General features: G+C 45.4%; 2 protein-coding genes across 9 annotated transcripts; one reads left to right on the top strand and one right to left on the bottom strand.

The window, feature by feature from the left end:
• The first annotated feature begins 200 nt into the window (after nucleotides 1-200).
• Upf1 (Upf1 RNA helicase) lies at nucleotides 201-6,924 on the top strand. Of its 2 annotated transcripts, none has more exons than XM_076815047.1 (5): nucleotides 201-829; nucleotides 1,367-1,644; nucleotides 1,715-1,870; nucleotides 1,941-2,534; nucleotides 2,598-6,924. In XM_076815047.1, exons 1-5 carry the CDS (start codon nucleotides 641-643, stop codon nucleotides 4,738-4,740), a joined length of 3,360 nt encoding a protein of 1,119 aa, XP_076671162.1. In that variant the 5' UTR covers nucleotides 201-640; the 3' UTR covers nucleotides 4,741-6,924. The 2 variants fall into 2 exon arrangements, with proteins under 2 accessions (XP_076671162.1, XP_076671161.1); XM_076815046.1 differs by having other exon boundaries at nucleotides 201-841.
• Nucleotides 6,925-7,033: 109 nt separating this feature from the next.
• On the bottom strand, nucleotides 7,034-13,167 carry LOC143370232 (poly(A) RNA polymerase gld-2 homolog A). 7 transcript variants are annotated; one of them, XM_076815048.1, is made up of 13 exons: nucleotides 13,035-13,167; nucleotides 12,628-12,974; nucleotides 11,838-12,255; nucleotides 11,470-11,616; nucleotides 11,003-11,387; nucleotides 10,719-10,921; nucleotides 10,368-10,651; nucleotides 10,109-10,277; nucleotides 9,891-10,034; nucleotides 9,679-9,807; nucleotides 9,417-9,606; nucleotides 9,222-9,337; nucleotides 7,034-9,144 (listed from the first exon to the last, which is right to left on the bottom strand). In XM_076815048.1, exons 3-13 carry the CDS (start codon nucleotides 11,887-11,889, stop codon nucleotides 8,981-8,983), a joined length of 1,983 nt encoding a protein of 660 aa, XP_076671163.1. In that variant the 5' UTR covers nucleotides 11,890-12,255; nucleotides 12,628-12,974; nucleotides 13,035-13,167; the 3' UTR covers nucleotides 7,034-8,980. The 7 variants fall into 7 exon arrangements, with proteins under 7 accessions (XP_076671163.1, XP_076671169.1, XP_076671167.1 ...); XM_076815054.1 differs by having other exon boundaries at nucleotides 11,003-11,391; nucleotides 13,035-13,163; XM_076815052.1 differs by having other exon boundaries at nucleotides 10,719-10,903; nucleotides 13,035-13,163.
• Nucleotides 13,168-14,215: the final 1,048 nt, after the last annotated feature.

Here is a 14,215-nt window from a genome sequence, read left to right as displayed (position 1 = left end):
CAAAAACGAAAACCCAGAGATAGCCTAACCTAAAAATTCACCAAAATCTCCTCAAATTTTCCCCATACAACAGTAATAAAACCCGAAAGGAAACAACCCGACATTTCCCGCCCACGACGCAACGTCCGCCGAAACCGAAAGGACCGCCGTGTCGTCATCTGTCGGCGCACGACGCAAGCCGGATCTTATCAGCCGTCTAACCGATAAAGGTTTCGAGAGTGATCGGCACGGAGGATCGAATCGTGGTTGGCCAATCGACGCCCGTTCGAGCGTAGAAATCTCGCCGAAATACCGAACCTTCTCTTTCGAGGCAGTCTCTGGGATCAGCTGATGACGTAACACGCGACGAGCGCAGGAGGAAGGAACGGTTTCGTGGTGTGCGAGCCGTGTCGGTGTTGGTGGGCGCGAGACTTGCGCGAGGCGAAGTATGGCGTAGGATTCCCTGGCCCCTTTCGTTCAAGTGTTAATAGCCGTTCGTTTTCGGAGACGCGTTTGGGCTCGCTCGTCCGTCTAACGGGAAGGTTTTCAGTGGGTTTCGCGCCGGGGCGGTTAATCGCGACCGACGGTGCGCCATCGGGCCAGCGGCCAGAGCCTATCTGTTGCGAGGCACGGAAAGGACGTCGAGTATCGTCACACCAGGATGAGCGTCGATGCGTACGGGCCCAGCAGTCAGACCCTCACGTTCCTCGACACCGAGGAGGCGGACCTGATTGGCGCGGACACTCAGGGCAGTGAATTCGACTTCACGGACTTCACGCTGCCCTCGCCGAGTCAGACTCAGGCATCCCAGCACGATGCTGCTCAAAGCCAGCCCAACCAGCCTGTGCAGGTTGGTTTCTCGGTTGGTCACACTCTCCTTTCATTTATAACTCCGATGCACCCTTGCTTCTCACCCCGCTGTCCGATCGGACGATGGGAACATTTCTTCAGAGTCACGCGGACACCACCTAACCTCGCTTCCTACATGGTGATGCCATGAATTTCGACACACCACGTATAAGGCTCGCACGTTCGTGCCTTATTACTCTTCGGGGGCCCTTTTTCTCTGTTTTGCATCCTACACAGGATATATTGGTCTGAGGGTGATTCTGGGTACTGATTAGTGGCCCACGAGCATGGTCTCTCTGCTCCATTCGGGTTGCGTAGATGGTTTTCTGTATCCAGAGAGGTTAGGTTTTCCCTTCTGCTCGGGGAACATGTTTCACAGTATTGTGCAAGAGAGAGTTGTTATTTGTAGATTAGGTGGTGATCCATGCGGGAGAGAGTCTGAAGTTTTGTTTATGTGTTATGCATCGGGTCCGGGCATCGATGCGGGCAATGCGTTACTTAGGGGATGGTAATATATGCTGAATGGCTTCTTACGTAGGTCAACGGGACAAGTGGGAGTTCGTCCTTAGATTTGAAAATTTCTGGAGCGGCTCAGAGTCTGGCAGAATTGCAATTCGAAGAGGAGGAAGAGGAAGCGTACTATAACCGAGACTTGCCAGAGCATGCATGTAAATATTGTGGAATACACGAAGCGTCCTGCGTCGTCATGTGCAATGTCTGCCGTAAATGGTTTTGCAATGGACGCGGGAACACGTCTGGCTCGCATATTATCAATCACCTGGTCAGAGCTAAGCACAAGGAAGTCACTCTGCACAGGTACTGCGTCTTATCTAAGGTATTCTATTACACTCATTTCCGCTCTCCTATAACATTGCTTACCCCGCAGAGACGGACCTCTGGGAGAGACTGTACTGGAGTGTTATTCGTGCGCCGTCAGGAACGTTTTTGTCCTTGGTTTTATTCCTGCAAAGGCTGACTCCGTTGTTGTATTACTTTGCCGGCAACCATGCGCCGCTCAAAGTTCCTTGAAAGACATGAATTGGTAACTGTTAATCTTAAAAGAACACGAGAAGCGCTAGGAGCTTTGTAATTATCGATGTTAATTCTTCTAGGGATCAAGAGCAATGGAAGCCATTGATAGAAGATCGTAGCTTTTTAGCTTGGTTGGTGAAGATCCCGTCCGAGCAGGAGCAGCTACGGGCCAGGCAGATCTCCGCGCAGCAAATTAATAAGCTGGAGGAATTATGGCGCGACAATGTCGACGCGACTTTCCAAGATCTCGAGAAACCCGGCGTGGACGAAGAGCCGCAACAAGTGCTTCTGCGGTACGAGGACGGCTACCAGTACCAAAACATATTTGGCCCCCTTGTGAAGCTGGAAGCCGATTACGATAAACGTTTGAAAGAATCTCAGACACAGGAGAACATCGAGGTCCGCTGGGACGTTGGCTTGAACAAAAAGACAATCGCATACTTCATGCTGGCGAAGACTGATGGCGATATGAAGTTGATGCACGGGGATGAATTGAGGCTTCGCTACTTGGGGGAGCTTCACAAGCCTTGGTCTGGCATTGGGCATGTGATCAAAATTCCCGATAATTACGGAGAGGAGGTGGGCATCGAGTTGAAGAATAATTCAGGCGCTCCAACGGAATGCGTGAGCAACTTCGTCGTCGACTTTATATGGAAGAGCACGAGCTTCGACCGGTAAGTAATGCTTAATGTTTCCTGGAAGCGACGTTTTAAACGCATAATCCTTTTCCGTTTTAGCATGCAATTAGCATTGCGGAAATTCGCCGTGGACGACACGTCCGTGTCCGCTTACATATACCACAGATTATTGGGGCACGAAGTGGAGGAGGTTCTCTTCCGTTGCCACCTTCCGAAGCACTTTAGCGCTCCGAATCTGCCCGACTTGAATCGGTCTCAAGTTTACGCGGTGAAGCACGCCGTGCAAAGGCCGCTATCTCTGATCCAAGGACCACCTGGCACAGGAAAGACTGTGACCAGCGCTACGATAGTGTATCAGCTCGTCAAACAGAACGGTGGACCCGTCCTAGTATGCGCTCCTTCCAACACAGCGGTCGATCAGCTGACAGAGAAGATACACAAGTCTAATTTGAAGGTCGTGCGACTCTGCGCAAAGTCGCGCGAAGCGATCGACTCGCCGGTCAGCTTCCTCGCACTCCACAATCAGATAAAAAATATGGAAACGAATACCGAGCTGCAGAAGCTGCAGCAATTGAAGGACGAAACTGGAGAATTGTCCAGCGTGGATGAAAAGCGTTACAGACTCTTAAAGAAAGCAGCGGAGAAGGAGCTGTTGGAGGCAGCTGATGTAATCTGCTGCACCTGTGTCGGGGCAGGTGATCCAAGGTTGCACAAGCTCAAGTTCCACTCGATCCTCATTGACGAAAGCATGCAAGCCACTGAACCGGAATGCATGGTGCCAGTTGTTCTTGGAGCGAAGCAGCTGATCCTCGTCGGCGACCACTGTCAATTAGGGCCCGTGGTTATGTGCAAGAAGGCCGCTAGAGCAGGCTTGTCGCAGTCTCTGTTCGAGAGATTGGTTGTCCTTGGAATCAGGCCATTCAGATTGGAAGTGCAGTATCGAATGCATCCGGATCTCTCGAGGTTCCCATCGAACTTCTTTTACGAAGGTTCCCTGCAAAACGGCGTATGCGCTGACGAGAGGAAGCTGCTGAAGATAGACTTCCCTTGGCCCGCGCCCGATAAGCCCATGTTCTTCTACGTGACTCAAGGGCAAGAGGAGATCGCTGGGAGCGGCACGTCGTACCTGAACCGAACCGAAGCCTCGAACGTCGAGAAGATAGCGACGCGTTTCTTGCGCTGCGGTGTAAAACCCGAGCAAATCGGAGTGATCACTCCGTACGAAGGGCAGAGAGCTTACTTGGTTCAGTACATGCAGTACCAAGGATCCTTGCACTCGAAGTTGTACCAGGAGATCGAAGTCGCCAGCGTCGACGCCTTCCAAGGCAGAGAGAAAGATATAATAATCATGTCCTGCGTGAGATCCAACGAGCACCAAGGCATCGGCTTCCTGAACGATCCGAGACGCTTGAACGTTGCCTTGACTCGCGCCAAGTACGGAATCATAATCGTAGGGAACCCAAAAGTCCTATCCAAGCAACCACTGTGGAACCATCTGCTCAGTTTTTACAAGGAACAGAAGGTCCTCGTGGAGGGTCCGCTAAACAACCTCAAGGAGTCCATGATTCAGTTCGCTAAGCCAAAGAAGCTAGTGAATGCTGCCAATCCGGGGTCGCACTTTATGTCCACTTCGATGTACGATGCAAGGGAGGCGCTGATCCCAGGGTCGGTGTACGATCGCTCCGGTACCCAAGTCAACGGAACGCAGAACCACAATCCTTACTACCAAAGAAACGTCCCCTTGGACATCTTCAGTAGGACCCACGACACGATCAGCTACATCAGCCCGGAAAGGGCCCAAGCAGCTATGAACAACGTGCCAGTGCCAGTAGGAATGTTCATGAACATGGCGCACGTACCGCCGCGCTTCTACAACCAGCACCAGCAAGCTTTGCAAGCCAGACAGAACCAGCGGAATCGCAGGGGAACTGTCCTGTCGAAGAACAAGCAGGGCCCTCGAATGGGCAAGCTGAGCCAAACAGAGCAGAACACGCAGCCGTACAGCCAACCGGGTTTACCGCTTACCCAGGGCACCACGCAGGGCATGTCTCAGCCAGGCTTCAGCCTGTCGCAGCCGGGACTAAGCCAGGCGGAGCTCTCCCAGGACTCCTTCGCCGTTGGGGAGTTCCAGTCGCAGATGGACGGTCTGCTGTCACAGGATTCGACTTACCAGGGCGATCGAAGTGGTTTCTATCAGTCCGGACAGTCACAAGCCGGGGGACAATTCTCCCAGCCATACTGAGCCGAGAGCGTACGGCTGAGCAACGCAATTGCTACGCAGCGTCGCGGGAGCGACTGAAGACTCGTTCGACCAATTCTTCTTCGACCAACCAACCACAAATCACTAACTGCGCAAAACGGTAAAACGGCTCGAGGCGATCGAGTACGGTATTATGCACGCAGTCGTCGGCGTTTTAAAGAGGGTTTTTAAAACAAACAAGCAAAAAAAAAAAGAACAAAAAAATGCAACAACCGCAAAACAAGCAAGGGGAGGTTCGTCGCCAATGACCGTCGACCGCGCCAAACGTGTTCCAGACGGGACGGGAAACGGGATGGTAACACCGGCTGGATGTAAATCAGTGTGCGACAGGCCAATGATAAACAACATCGAACAAAAAAAAAAAACAGAGAAAAAAAGAAACACATGGGTTAAGACTTGGGGAGACGACAAAACACAATCACACCACCAACTCTCACCGTGACACGCGCTTATCGTGAACGGACCGTTTTATCGCGGGGATCGAGTGACGCTAGAATTACAGAAAAAACCGTCAAAATAATGAAAAACCCAAAAAAATGATAATAATAATAATAGAAAAAAAGAGAGGGAGAGAGAGAGAGAAAGAGAAAAGGAGAGAGAATGGATACGAGACGTGTAACGCTTCGTGGCTCGACACCAGAACTTGACAAGTGTGCCAATAGGTGGTATCCGGTACGCACAAACGCCACGAATCTCTCCATGACGGAAGACAGCGAGGCAAAGATCCACGGCGGAGTGACGACGGCGGAACCGGGAATAGAAGAGATCGAAGATCGTATTGGCATATATCGAACACGCGTTACGTGCCTTTCCAAACTTCCCCCAACCCCCCACACCTCGGCGCGCCATCGGGTCGCCGAATGTATTTGAATACCTGACCGACCAGAGATTGTAACGAACGAGATATTGTACCTTAGGCTCGCAACAATGTTCGGTGTAATTTGCCTGTCTTGTTCGTTAGATGGTTTGATCGGGGGCGTTCGAGTGGCTGCTGGGCCCCGCCGCGCGCACATCGGGGGACGACTACATCGGGTGAGAGCGGGGGAATGGACGGGCACGCCTATGGAGGCCTCACGGGATCCTGGAATCGTTCATGGACGGCCTGGCTCGACATCTGCCGGGAAAGGGAGGCGGCGATAAGGATACAGAAGATCTTCCGTAGTACGCTGGCTTTGTATCTAATGGCGGGACGTCGGATTGAGCGCCGCCGGGGGATACGCGGGCCGAAGGACTTGGAGAAGCACAGCTACGACGATCGGAGGGTCCTTTCTCATAGGCGTGACGTTGATGTTATGCTAACCCGATAAGGAAATCCTGCTGACTAATTTCAATCGTGTTGATTAATTCCTGTTTTCTTTTTTCTTCCTCCTGGTTAGACCGGTACATATATATATGTGTGTATATATTTTATTTACCGCAGGGGTCGACAGAGCGCGGGAATGGGGAAAGGAGATTTCATTTTGGTATTTGTGTTCCCACTTCGATAGGACTTAGAGTCGAGATGACCAAGGAGAAACCCCGATCGTACGATAACAGATTGATAAACGTACGTTGACAGCGTCGAGGAGACAATGTTCCCCCCTCCCCCATCCAACACACACAAACACACACGTACCCCCACCCCGTGAATAATGGGATGATCGATATTTGACTTCTAACAATACAATCGTGCTACACCCTTTCGAATGCAGTTCTTGAGATCTACAGAAATTACCCCCCCCCCCCTCGGATCTCGAGCATTATTCGTTGTCCGTGACGATATGAGTAGTCCCATTTAGCGTTTCATGGTATTTTACTCGTTCTAATGTACTGACCAAAGTTATTGTTCTATCTACTAATTTTTAATTCAGATGCTTCCTTTCGTTTCGTTCTTTCCTTTCTTACACCCCCCCCCCCCCCCCCTCGGTACGTACGCGCCCCTACTTTAACATACACTCCCCCCCCTGGCTCCGTAATTCTTCTACTTTCTGTCTGCGCTGGCTTCTCGCGGTAATCAATCGATCGCGGAATAAATTCAGAATGACAAAGAAAGAGCATTACACGACACTAAAAAATTTCGTTTTCTTTTCTTCTTTCCGGCCAGCAGCGCACCGCTAACTGCAGAATGTAATATGGAAATTCATTGTGGAATTCTTATGGAACGAATAAATTTAATTTGAAGAGAAATGTATAGCTTTGTTCTTTATTTACCTATCGTGTCCCCTCGCATCCTTTATTTCTCGACCAGCGTCGCATTCGTTTTTCACATTAACTCCTGAGTACACTTAACAAATAGTACACGATATAAATACCTTTTATTTAACAGCAAAATGAAAATTACAAAAGTTTTGATATTATTACCTTACAATTTAGTTTTATGAGCGTTGAACTTTAGAATTGACAAAGAAAGGGAAGGTGGATAAATATTTCCAGTTTCGATCGAAGGAAAATAGTTAATTTCTAGATCCATTATATTCATTACAAAAATAAGTAAATAATTAATTAGAAAAATATATTAGGCCTGTCAATGATTGTAATATCGATTGGAAATCAAAGAATTTTTATACTACAGCGCGTACAAAACAAATCCTCTCGAAATGATCCCGTAATAAAGTTAATTTTGTATTCAATCTATAATCAAAGCAATTCATTTACTCGTTCTTTAAATACAGGCCCAAAGATTGAATATAGTATTTGGTATTTTTTTTTTATACTGTTAGCACAGCCTCTGTTTTCCTCCACGCGTTATTTTAAATATTATTTAACACGCTATATTATGCTTTCAGCGAACAAAAGACTAGTCAAAGCGAGACTAGAGGTGAAATCTGAATAGAGATTCTAATTTTTCATTGAAAATAGGAACTTTCTTCATTTAAATATCTACTTTAGAAAATAATATTGCAACTTCAATTATGCAACCAAGTTCAGTCTATTCATAAAATTTTCAAATGCACACTTGATATGACCTGCTTTCTCTTTCGAGGCGCACACTGTGCAGACTATTCGAAGCATCAAATCTGGTCACATATGAAAGACAGAAATAATTCCTTTGGCACATATGCAGTATTGACTTTACGAGTTCTGTTTAAACTAACATTAATTGTTTCCTTTTCTTTTTTTTTTAATCGTTTGAACCAGACATCTGTATTCAAAAGAACTTCGATGTTATCGATTTAAATATAATTAATATTTTTTTCCCCTCAATTTTCCCTTATTATCTCTCTCGAACAACCATTTTTTATACTTTTCTCTTTTTAACTTTTTTTTCTTTACCTCCATGAGATACCTTTTTTCGATGCTTTTTTTAAATATACAAGTTTAAGGTCACTAGAGGTTTCAATTAAGAATAAGTACCTTTATCTTTCGCGTATATGAATATCTCAGTTTCTAACGAAAGTTCATTGACATCTCATTGCAGAATTTCTCGAATGCAGATTTTTCTCTCGTCGAGTGTCGGGCCAATGTTAAATCTTTACCGTAAGTAATTGTCAAGAAAGACCGAAATTTCTCAAGATGCCCCCACGATTCAACCTATCCAGCGAGAAGCTGCATTCATTTAGTAATCCAATTAAAGCAGCCAACAATTGTAAGGCACCACATTTCCATGTTTCCAAGACTCGTGAAACTTTACGAAACAATACGCGTTTGAAATGAAATTAAAAAAAAAATCCGAATAAGGCGATCAATGATAATTCGTAGGAGAAATGAAGAACCGCCGCATTCGTTTGGCCGCTACCATCGAGACACCCTCAATTTGATCCAGGGGTTTGTTCTGGGCGCGACGAATGCCATCGCACATATTCGAAAAAGACGATTTAAAGTATTCGCGAATATATGAACAATATTTTTTTTTCTCTTCCGCCGGGGGAGACCCCTCTTTCGCTCCGTATATATAAACTCACGTGAATAAGTGGCATTGCACGTTCATAAGAAAAAGGAAATGGAACGGGAACGAAAAACATGATAAAAAATTCGATCTTCCGAGCGCAACGAACGAGCCGTTGCGCACGAGCGCAGGCTGTTATCACAAGATAAGAGCGTGCTAGGCTCGTGATAAGCGTAATAGACACTACCCCCAATTGTACTTTCTATCTCCATACATCGGCGGCGAGGATATAACATATCAGTCGAGTCGCCTCGAGTTACGTGTCAGAGGAGGCCAATTGCACAAATAAACTGCTCTCAAATATAAAAATTATACTAGATAACAAGTACTTCTATACTAGCCTGTGAACCGTAGGTGTTACGTCACGATATATCGTGAGGCAGTATCGGCTTTGACAAATATCCTCGACAGGTCGTGGCTCTCCTTCAAGATCTGGTACGTGCAATCGAACACGCGCTTGATCCTCGCGAATACATCTGGATCGTAGACCGATCTAGCGGTGTTGGTTAGATCGAATGGCTCTGCGAAAAGACGGATGCATTATGAACGCTGAATTGCGTATTTAGTTCGCGTATCGTTCTAGAGTTAGCACACCCACCCTCGATGCATAAATACTTCCACTGGTGAGGATCATTCTTATAGGATCTCGCCCTTCGACAATCCTCTATTGGTATTTTACTAGCCAAACGCACCGATATTGCATACTGATTGAAGCTAATTGAACGTTACCTGGTTAGTACGATTAATAGATGGTGGAAATAAACTTCTATGAACGCTGCCACTTTCTACTCACTCGAACATAACGTAATATCTAAAAAATTCTATGAGAAGCTCGCCCAACGGTTGTCGATTCTTGGGTCGGAGCATGGAAGCTGGAATGTCCAATTCCTCTTGGATGTCTATGCAGTGGATGTCCGTGTGTGGCGTAAATTTGCCCTCGTAAAGGGAGTGCAAGCAAGGTAAGACCGGTTGGCTGACACCGCCTGAGAGCGATGAATAATGTTAGACGATTTTGAATTATGCTTGTTGAATTGGCGGAAAGCACGCACACATACACTGCAGAAAATGAATGACCATGAGGACCAGGGAGTAGCTCGATATAGTCATGTTCTTGGCGTCGTTGATGTTCTGCGACTGAGCCCAGAGTTTCACTACGAGCACCAACGGTCTCACTCTCCAATCGACTGCAACATCAAGCGACGAAACATGGTGATTAGACAATTCTCTTGTGTCTAATATATTGCTTTATCATTCGTAGCGGTCTTACTTCGCGAATAACAGTAGAGTAAATGAGTATTTCGAATGCCCACGGCATTGTTACAATTCAAATCGACTTCCAAGTTCTGTATCGAATCGTGGAACTTTAGGATCGGTACCTTTGCTTGTATAAGCTCCAGTTGCTCTATGAAATCTGTTACGGCAGAAACGTTTTGGTAATTGAAACTGTTTAACGACTACGTAACTACAGCAATTAGATTGACATACCGCATCTCCTCAGACACTTTAGTATTTGCTCCAAATGCCCAATAGCCTCGTTCCTCTGATCCATTTCTGTATGCCTCACTAAAAGGCACATGTCAACGTCACTGTTATCCGATCCAAAACCATTCATCGTAGACCCAACCAAAAATAACCCATATTTTGGATATTCACTCTAAACGCATCAAATAACATTGCAGACATGATCATTGGAAAGTATTTACGTTTACAACGATTGTACGTTTATTCAATAAAGTTATGATACCTTAATGTAAAGGTAAAGGTATCTCCAGAGCATCATTTTATTCCTATAAACAGCCGCGGTTTGTTGATTCAACATAAACTTTGACCAAACTTCCCTCGACAGTTTGTCCCAAACTGATCCGCTGAGCAGATCGTCTGGCGTACGAGTTACTTCGACTAAATGAGATCTAGCAAGGAATCTATCCGGAGCGATCTCATACCTACGAAATGTACTATAATTTGGTGGCAATAATCCCATATACTTTTTACTCCGTTGCAGTCTTTGAGGAGGCGGACTATTTCTTCCTAAAATTACGGATTTAATTTCAGGACTAGCGAACAAATCAATTCGTTACCACAGACTTAAATATACCTGACTGATATCTTCTCTTATTCTGGTAATTTTGTACTTGGGACCTAGGCGTTGACATCGCAGTGGGGTAACAATTAACGTGTCTTTGATTTTGATAAAACTGCTGCGCAGAAGTATTCGAAATCACGCTGTATTGCATTACTCCATTATTCGCAACGTTATTCGAATGTACTTTATGTGATTTCCTACAACAAAACAGTCTCCTGATTTAAAATATTTAAGAGATACATTACTGGGCTCCTTTACAACAGCTCGTCTTCCCTTTCTAAATCAACGATACCTACTTCATGCTCTGCTCTACAGAAGAAATTACGGAATCTCGTTCGTCCGAGCTTTCCGTTTGGCTACTATCGATTTGGTGTTTGTTCGGCGTCGGAGAACGAGAGCTGAAACCACTGTCGCTACCATAATTCTCGTTACTCCCGAACGAGTCTCGATACGGTGGTCTTTTGCCGACTTTGCTATACCAATTTGACTTTTTCACCAGACCATTATTGTTTGGTCTGAAAGCAAAATGAGGAGATGGTATAACAGGGGTATTGTTCGATGTGTTCACGCGTCTCGGCCAGTTTCCTGAAGGCGTGCCATTATTCGACTGCATGTACTCTATACGCCGTAGAGGAGGTACTTCGACGCCCATCAATTGCAGTAACTCCAATGGATAAGATCCTGTCTGCAAGAATACTGCTTGTACTCGAGAAGATTTCACCGGCAAGAGCGAAGCGCTGCTAGTCAAATGCGAAAGCTATACCTGTATCATTTGATGTCTGCTCTGCGCGCAAGCATCTGGGCGATATTTCGCGTACTCGGCCTGATGGAACGCACTTGTACCATGAATATGCATTGCATGTGTTTGAACTGGCGGACACTGTCCATTTGCCTGTTGGCCACCCATTATCTGCACCATTATTTGCGGTGGATACATAGTATGATACATAGTCAAAATGAACGTACAAAATGCTACAAAAGATACTTCTTAAATCTAGAAGAAACTTTATATTCTTTAATGGAGCTGACTACTACGATATATATATATAATATACCAAATATCATTTACGCTAATCCGTGCTACACTCAAAGTACTAAATAAAATGAATCCATAGATAACTCTGCATCTACCATTAACATATTCAAGTGCCCGTCCCCCGTTACGCTTCTCTTCCGTGCGCATATAAATTTATTTTCTTAACGTTTACGAGCGACAGGGAAGAACGCAATTCATCTTATATATTCGATCAACATAGCTTCGATGTTTCTCCCTTTTAATTACTAAATAAATAACATATAAAGCGATAAGTTTCCAGAGAATTAAATATAAACCGTGTATCTCCTCTCTTTTCAATGCATCCTGTTCCTTCCGAACTCTCAATTATCTCCAATACTTATGACCTTGTATCTCTGATTATATCTCATCGAATGCCACGTAATGCCCACGGCGAGTAACACTTTCGCTAGCAACTTGTGCTCCCGTTACCGGAGCTGCCGGTTCCCAAACTCTCCAAGTGACGTGCGGCTTTACGATTTACAAAGTGCGTTCCTGAAATCATAGCAAAGCTTCAGAATCCCGTTAACGATTCTATGGATCGGCGGATCCCCAAATTGTGGGTACAGGGTACTGTTCTATATGTTAGGTTACGTTCGATCACAACAAGGGACTCCAAATTGTCTGCGGAACATGATCTTGGGTACCACGCACGGCGTCAGCCAGTTACATTCGAAAGAGTACTGCACGAGAAAAAAAACTACCTGTCGACTGAATAACGCCCGAAACATCGGCGGCCAAAGAATCGAAAAACCGCAGGGATCGGCGACCGTCGGCGGCGACGGAAAGCAACGCGGGGCAGGATGCACGGCCAAACATCGGATTCATCGTTATTTCAAAGAGCGCAATGCAAAGTGAATCGTGTACCTATCTCGTGTCGCCATGTTGCGATGATCCACGTTCGATCTAATACGATATTCCGCGAGTGTGGAAAATGCCCCGTTCCGTTTCCAGTTCTCCAATTACATTACCAGAGGAGCGACGGTGCGACGGTTTTAAAATTGTGCTCGACGCGATTGTATCTCCCGCCAGGAGCCAGTGGACACGATCCTCCCGGTCCTCGATAACGGCTACTATTCCCCACGGCAGCCGCGTCCTTGGGGTTCGCACGGGGTTCCTTGTCACAGTTTTAACGCATTCCGGCTAACTACTAAACTCGTCCGTTTAAATTTTCGAATTCTTCCCCGACGTAATAGACGTTTCTCGGCTTGACACTAGACATTTACAAAACACGACGTTAGATGGCGAGGCACGGGGATCGGGTCGGGACTTACCGGGGGAGCCATTGGAAAATATGCCTATCGTCCCTGCACAATTAAAACAACTTGTCAGAAACTGAAACCCACGTGTATAATATCGATTTCGAGAAGAGAAATCATTTAGATATGTTCGTTACCGTACCGACATAGCGATATAAGTCCTACGTGTCGCGCCGCAGCGAACAGCAGCGAAGTGGACGATGCAAATGAATGTTCGTTTAATCGCACTGCGCATGAGCAGGCGCTGCACTGCTTCCCTCACTCCTCCTACTGGGAGCATGTAACCAGGGGATTGGAGCAGATCAATTTTTTAATTGCTCTGCTCCGATATAAGAATATTTGCTCCAGCTCCGCTTCATGCTCCGAGAAAAACGTTTGCATGTAGTATTTTATCAATGATGAAAAATTGAGAATTAGTATTTAAAAAAGTTTCACTCATCTGCTTTTATAAAAAAAAGGAAATTCAAATAATAAAAAAAATCTGGAACAGTGGAAGATTTCCGTGCTCCGGCTCCGCACCTGCTCCGGGCTAAACCCCATTGCTCCACTGGCTCCGCGCTTCATAACGCAATAAAAATCGAAGTTTTATATTTTTATCCTATTTTATATAAAACAACATGCGTGTAGCATTAGGGTGGCTCTTATTTTCGACTTTTGAATTTTCTTCGGTGTACCCTCCAGAATAGTTCCAAATAATTAAAAAAAAAATCCGTGCAAAGTTTGAGCTCGATCGGATAACGGAAAAGGGTGATCTTTTTCGCATATTTCGGTTTATGCTCCCCCTTAAATGTTTAAAAAATAGTCCTCGAAAATAAAAATTGCATTTTTTTGTTCGCCTTCATAAATAAAAGTGTTCTAGAAGCATTTAAACTTTCAATATTTGAGGAAAAGTTTCTTTTTTTATTTTGTCGCACGAGAAAAAGTAATAGAACATAAAAGATACTCCTTGTCCGGATCTACAACTTTTGTTTGACGTATTTGTTTATTTAATCAATAATTTGGAGAATATTATATAAAATCGACTTCGCGAGCTGTTAAATAATGATTTAAATGTTTAAGGGCCCAGGGGCACCATTTCCCGTTATCCGATCGAGCTCAAACTTTACACGGATTTTTTTTTTAAAAAAAAATTTACCAAGAGTAAATAAGAGCCACCCTAGTGTAGCATTGTTCTGAAAAGAATAAAGATAAGTATA

Source organism: Andrena cerasifolii, chromosome 6 (assembly GCF_050908995.1).
Source record: "Andrena cerasifolii isolate SP2316 chromosome 6, iyAndCera1_principal, whole genome shotgun sequence".
Taxonomy (NCBI): domain Eukaryota; kingdom Metazoa; phylum Arthropoda; class Insecta; order Hymenoptera; family Andrenidae; genus Andrena; species Andrena cerasifolii.
This window is presented reverse-complemented; position numbering and strand designations above follow the sequence as displayed.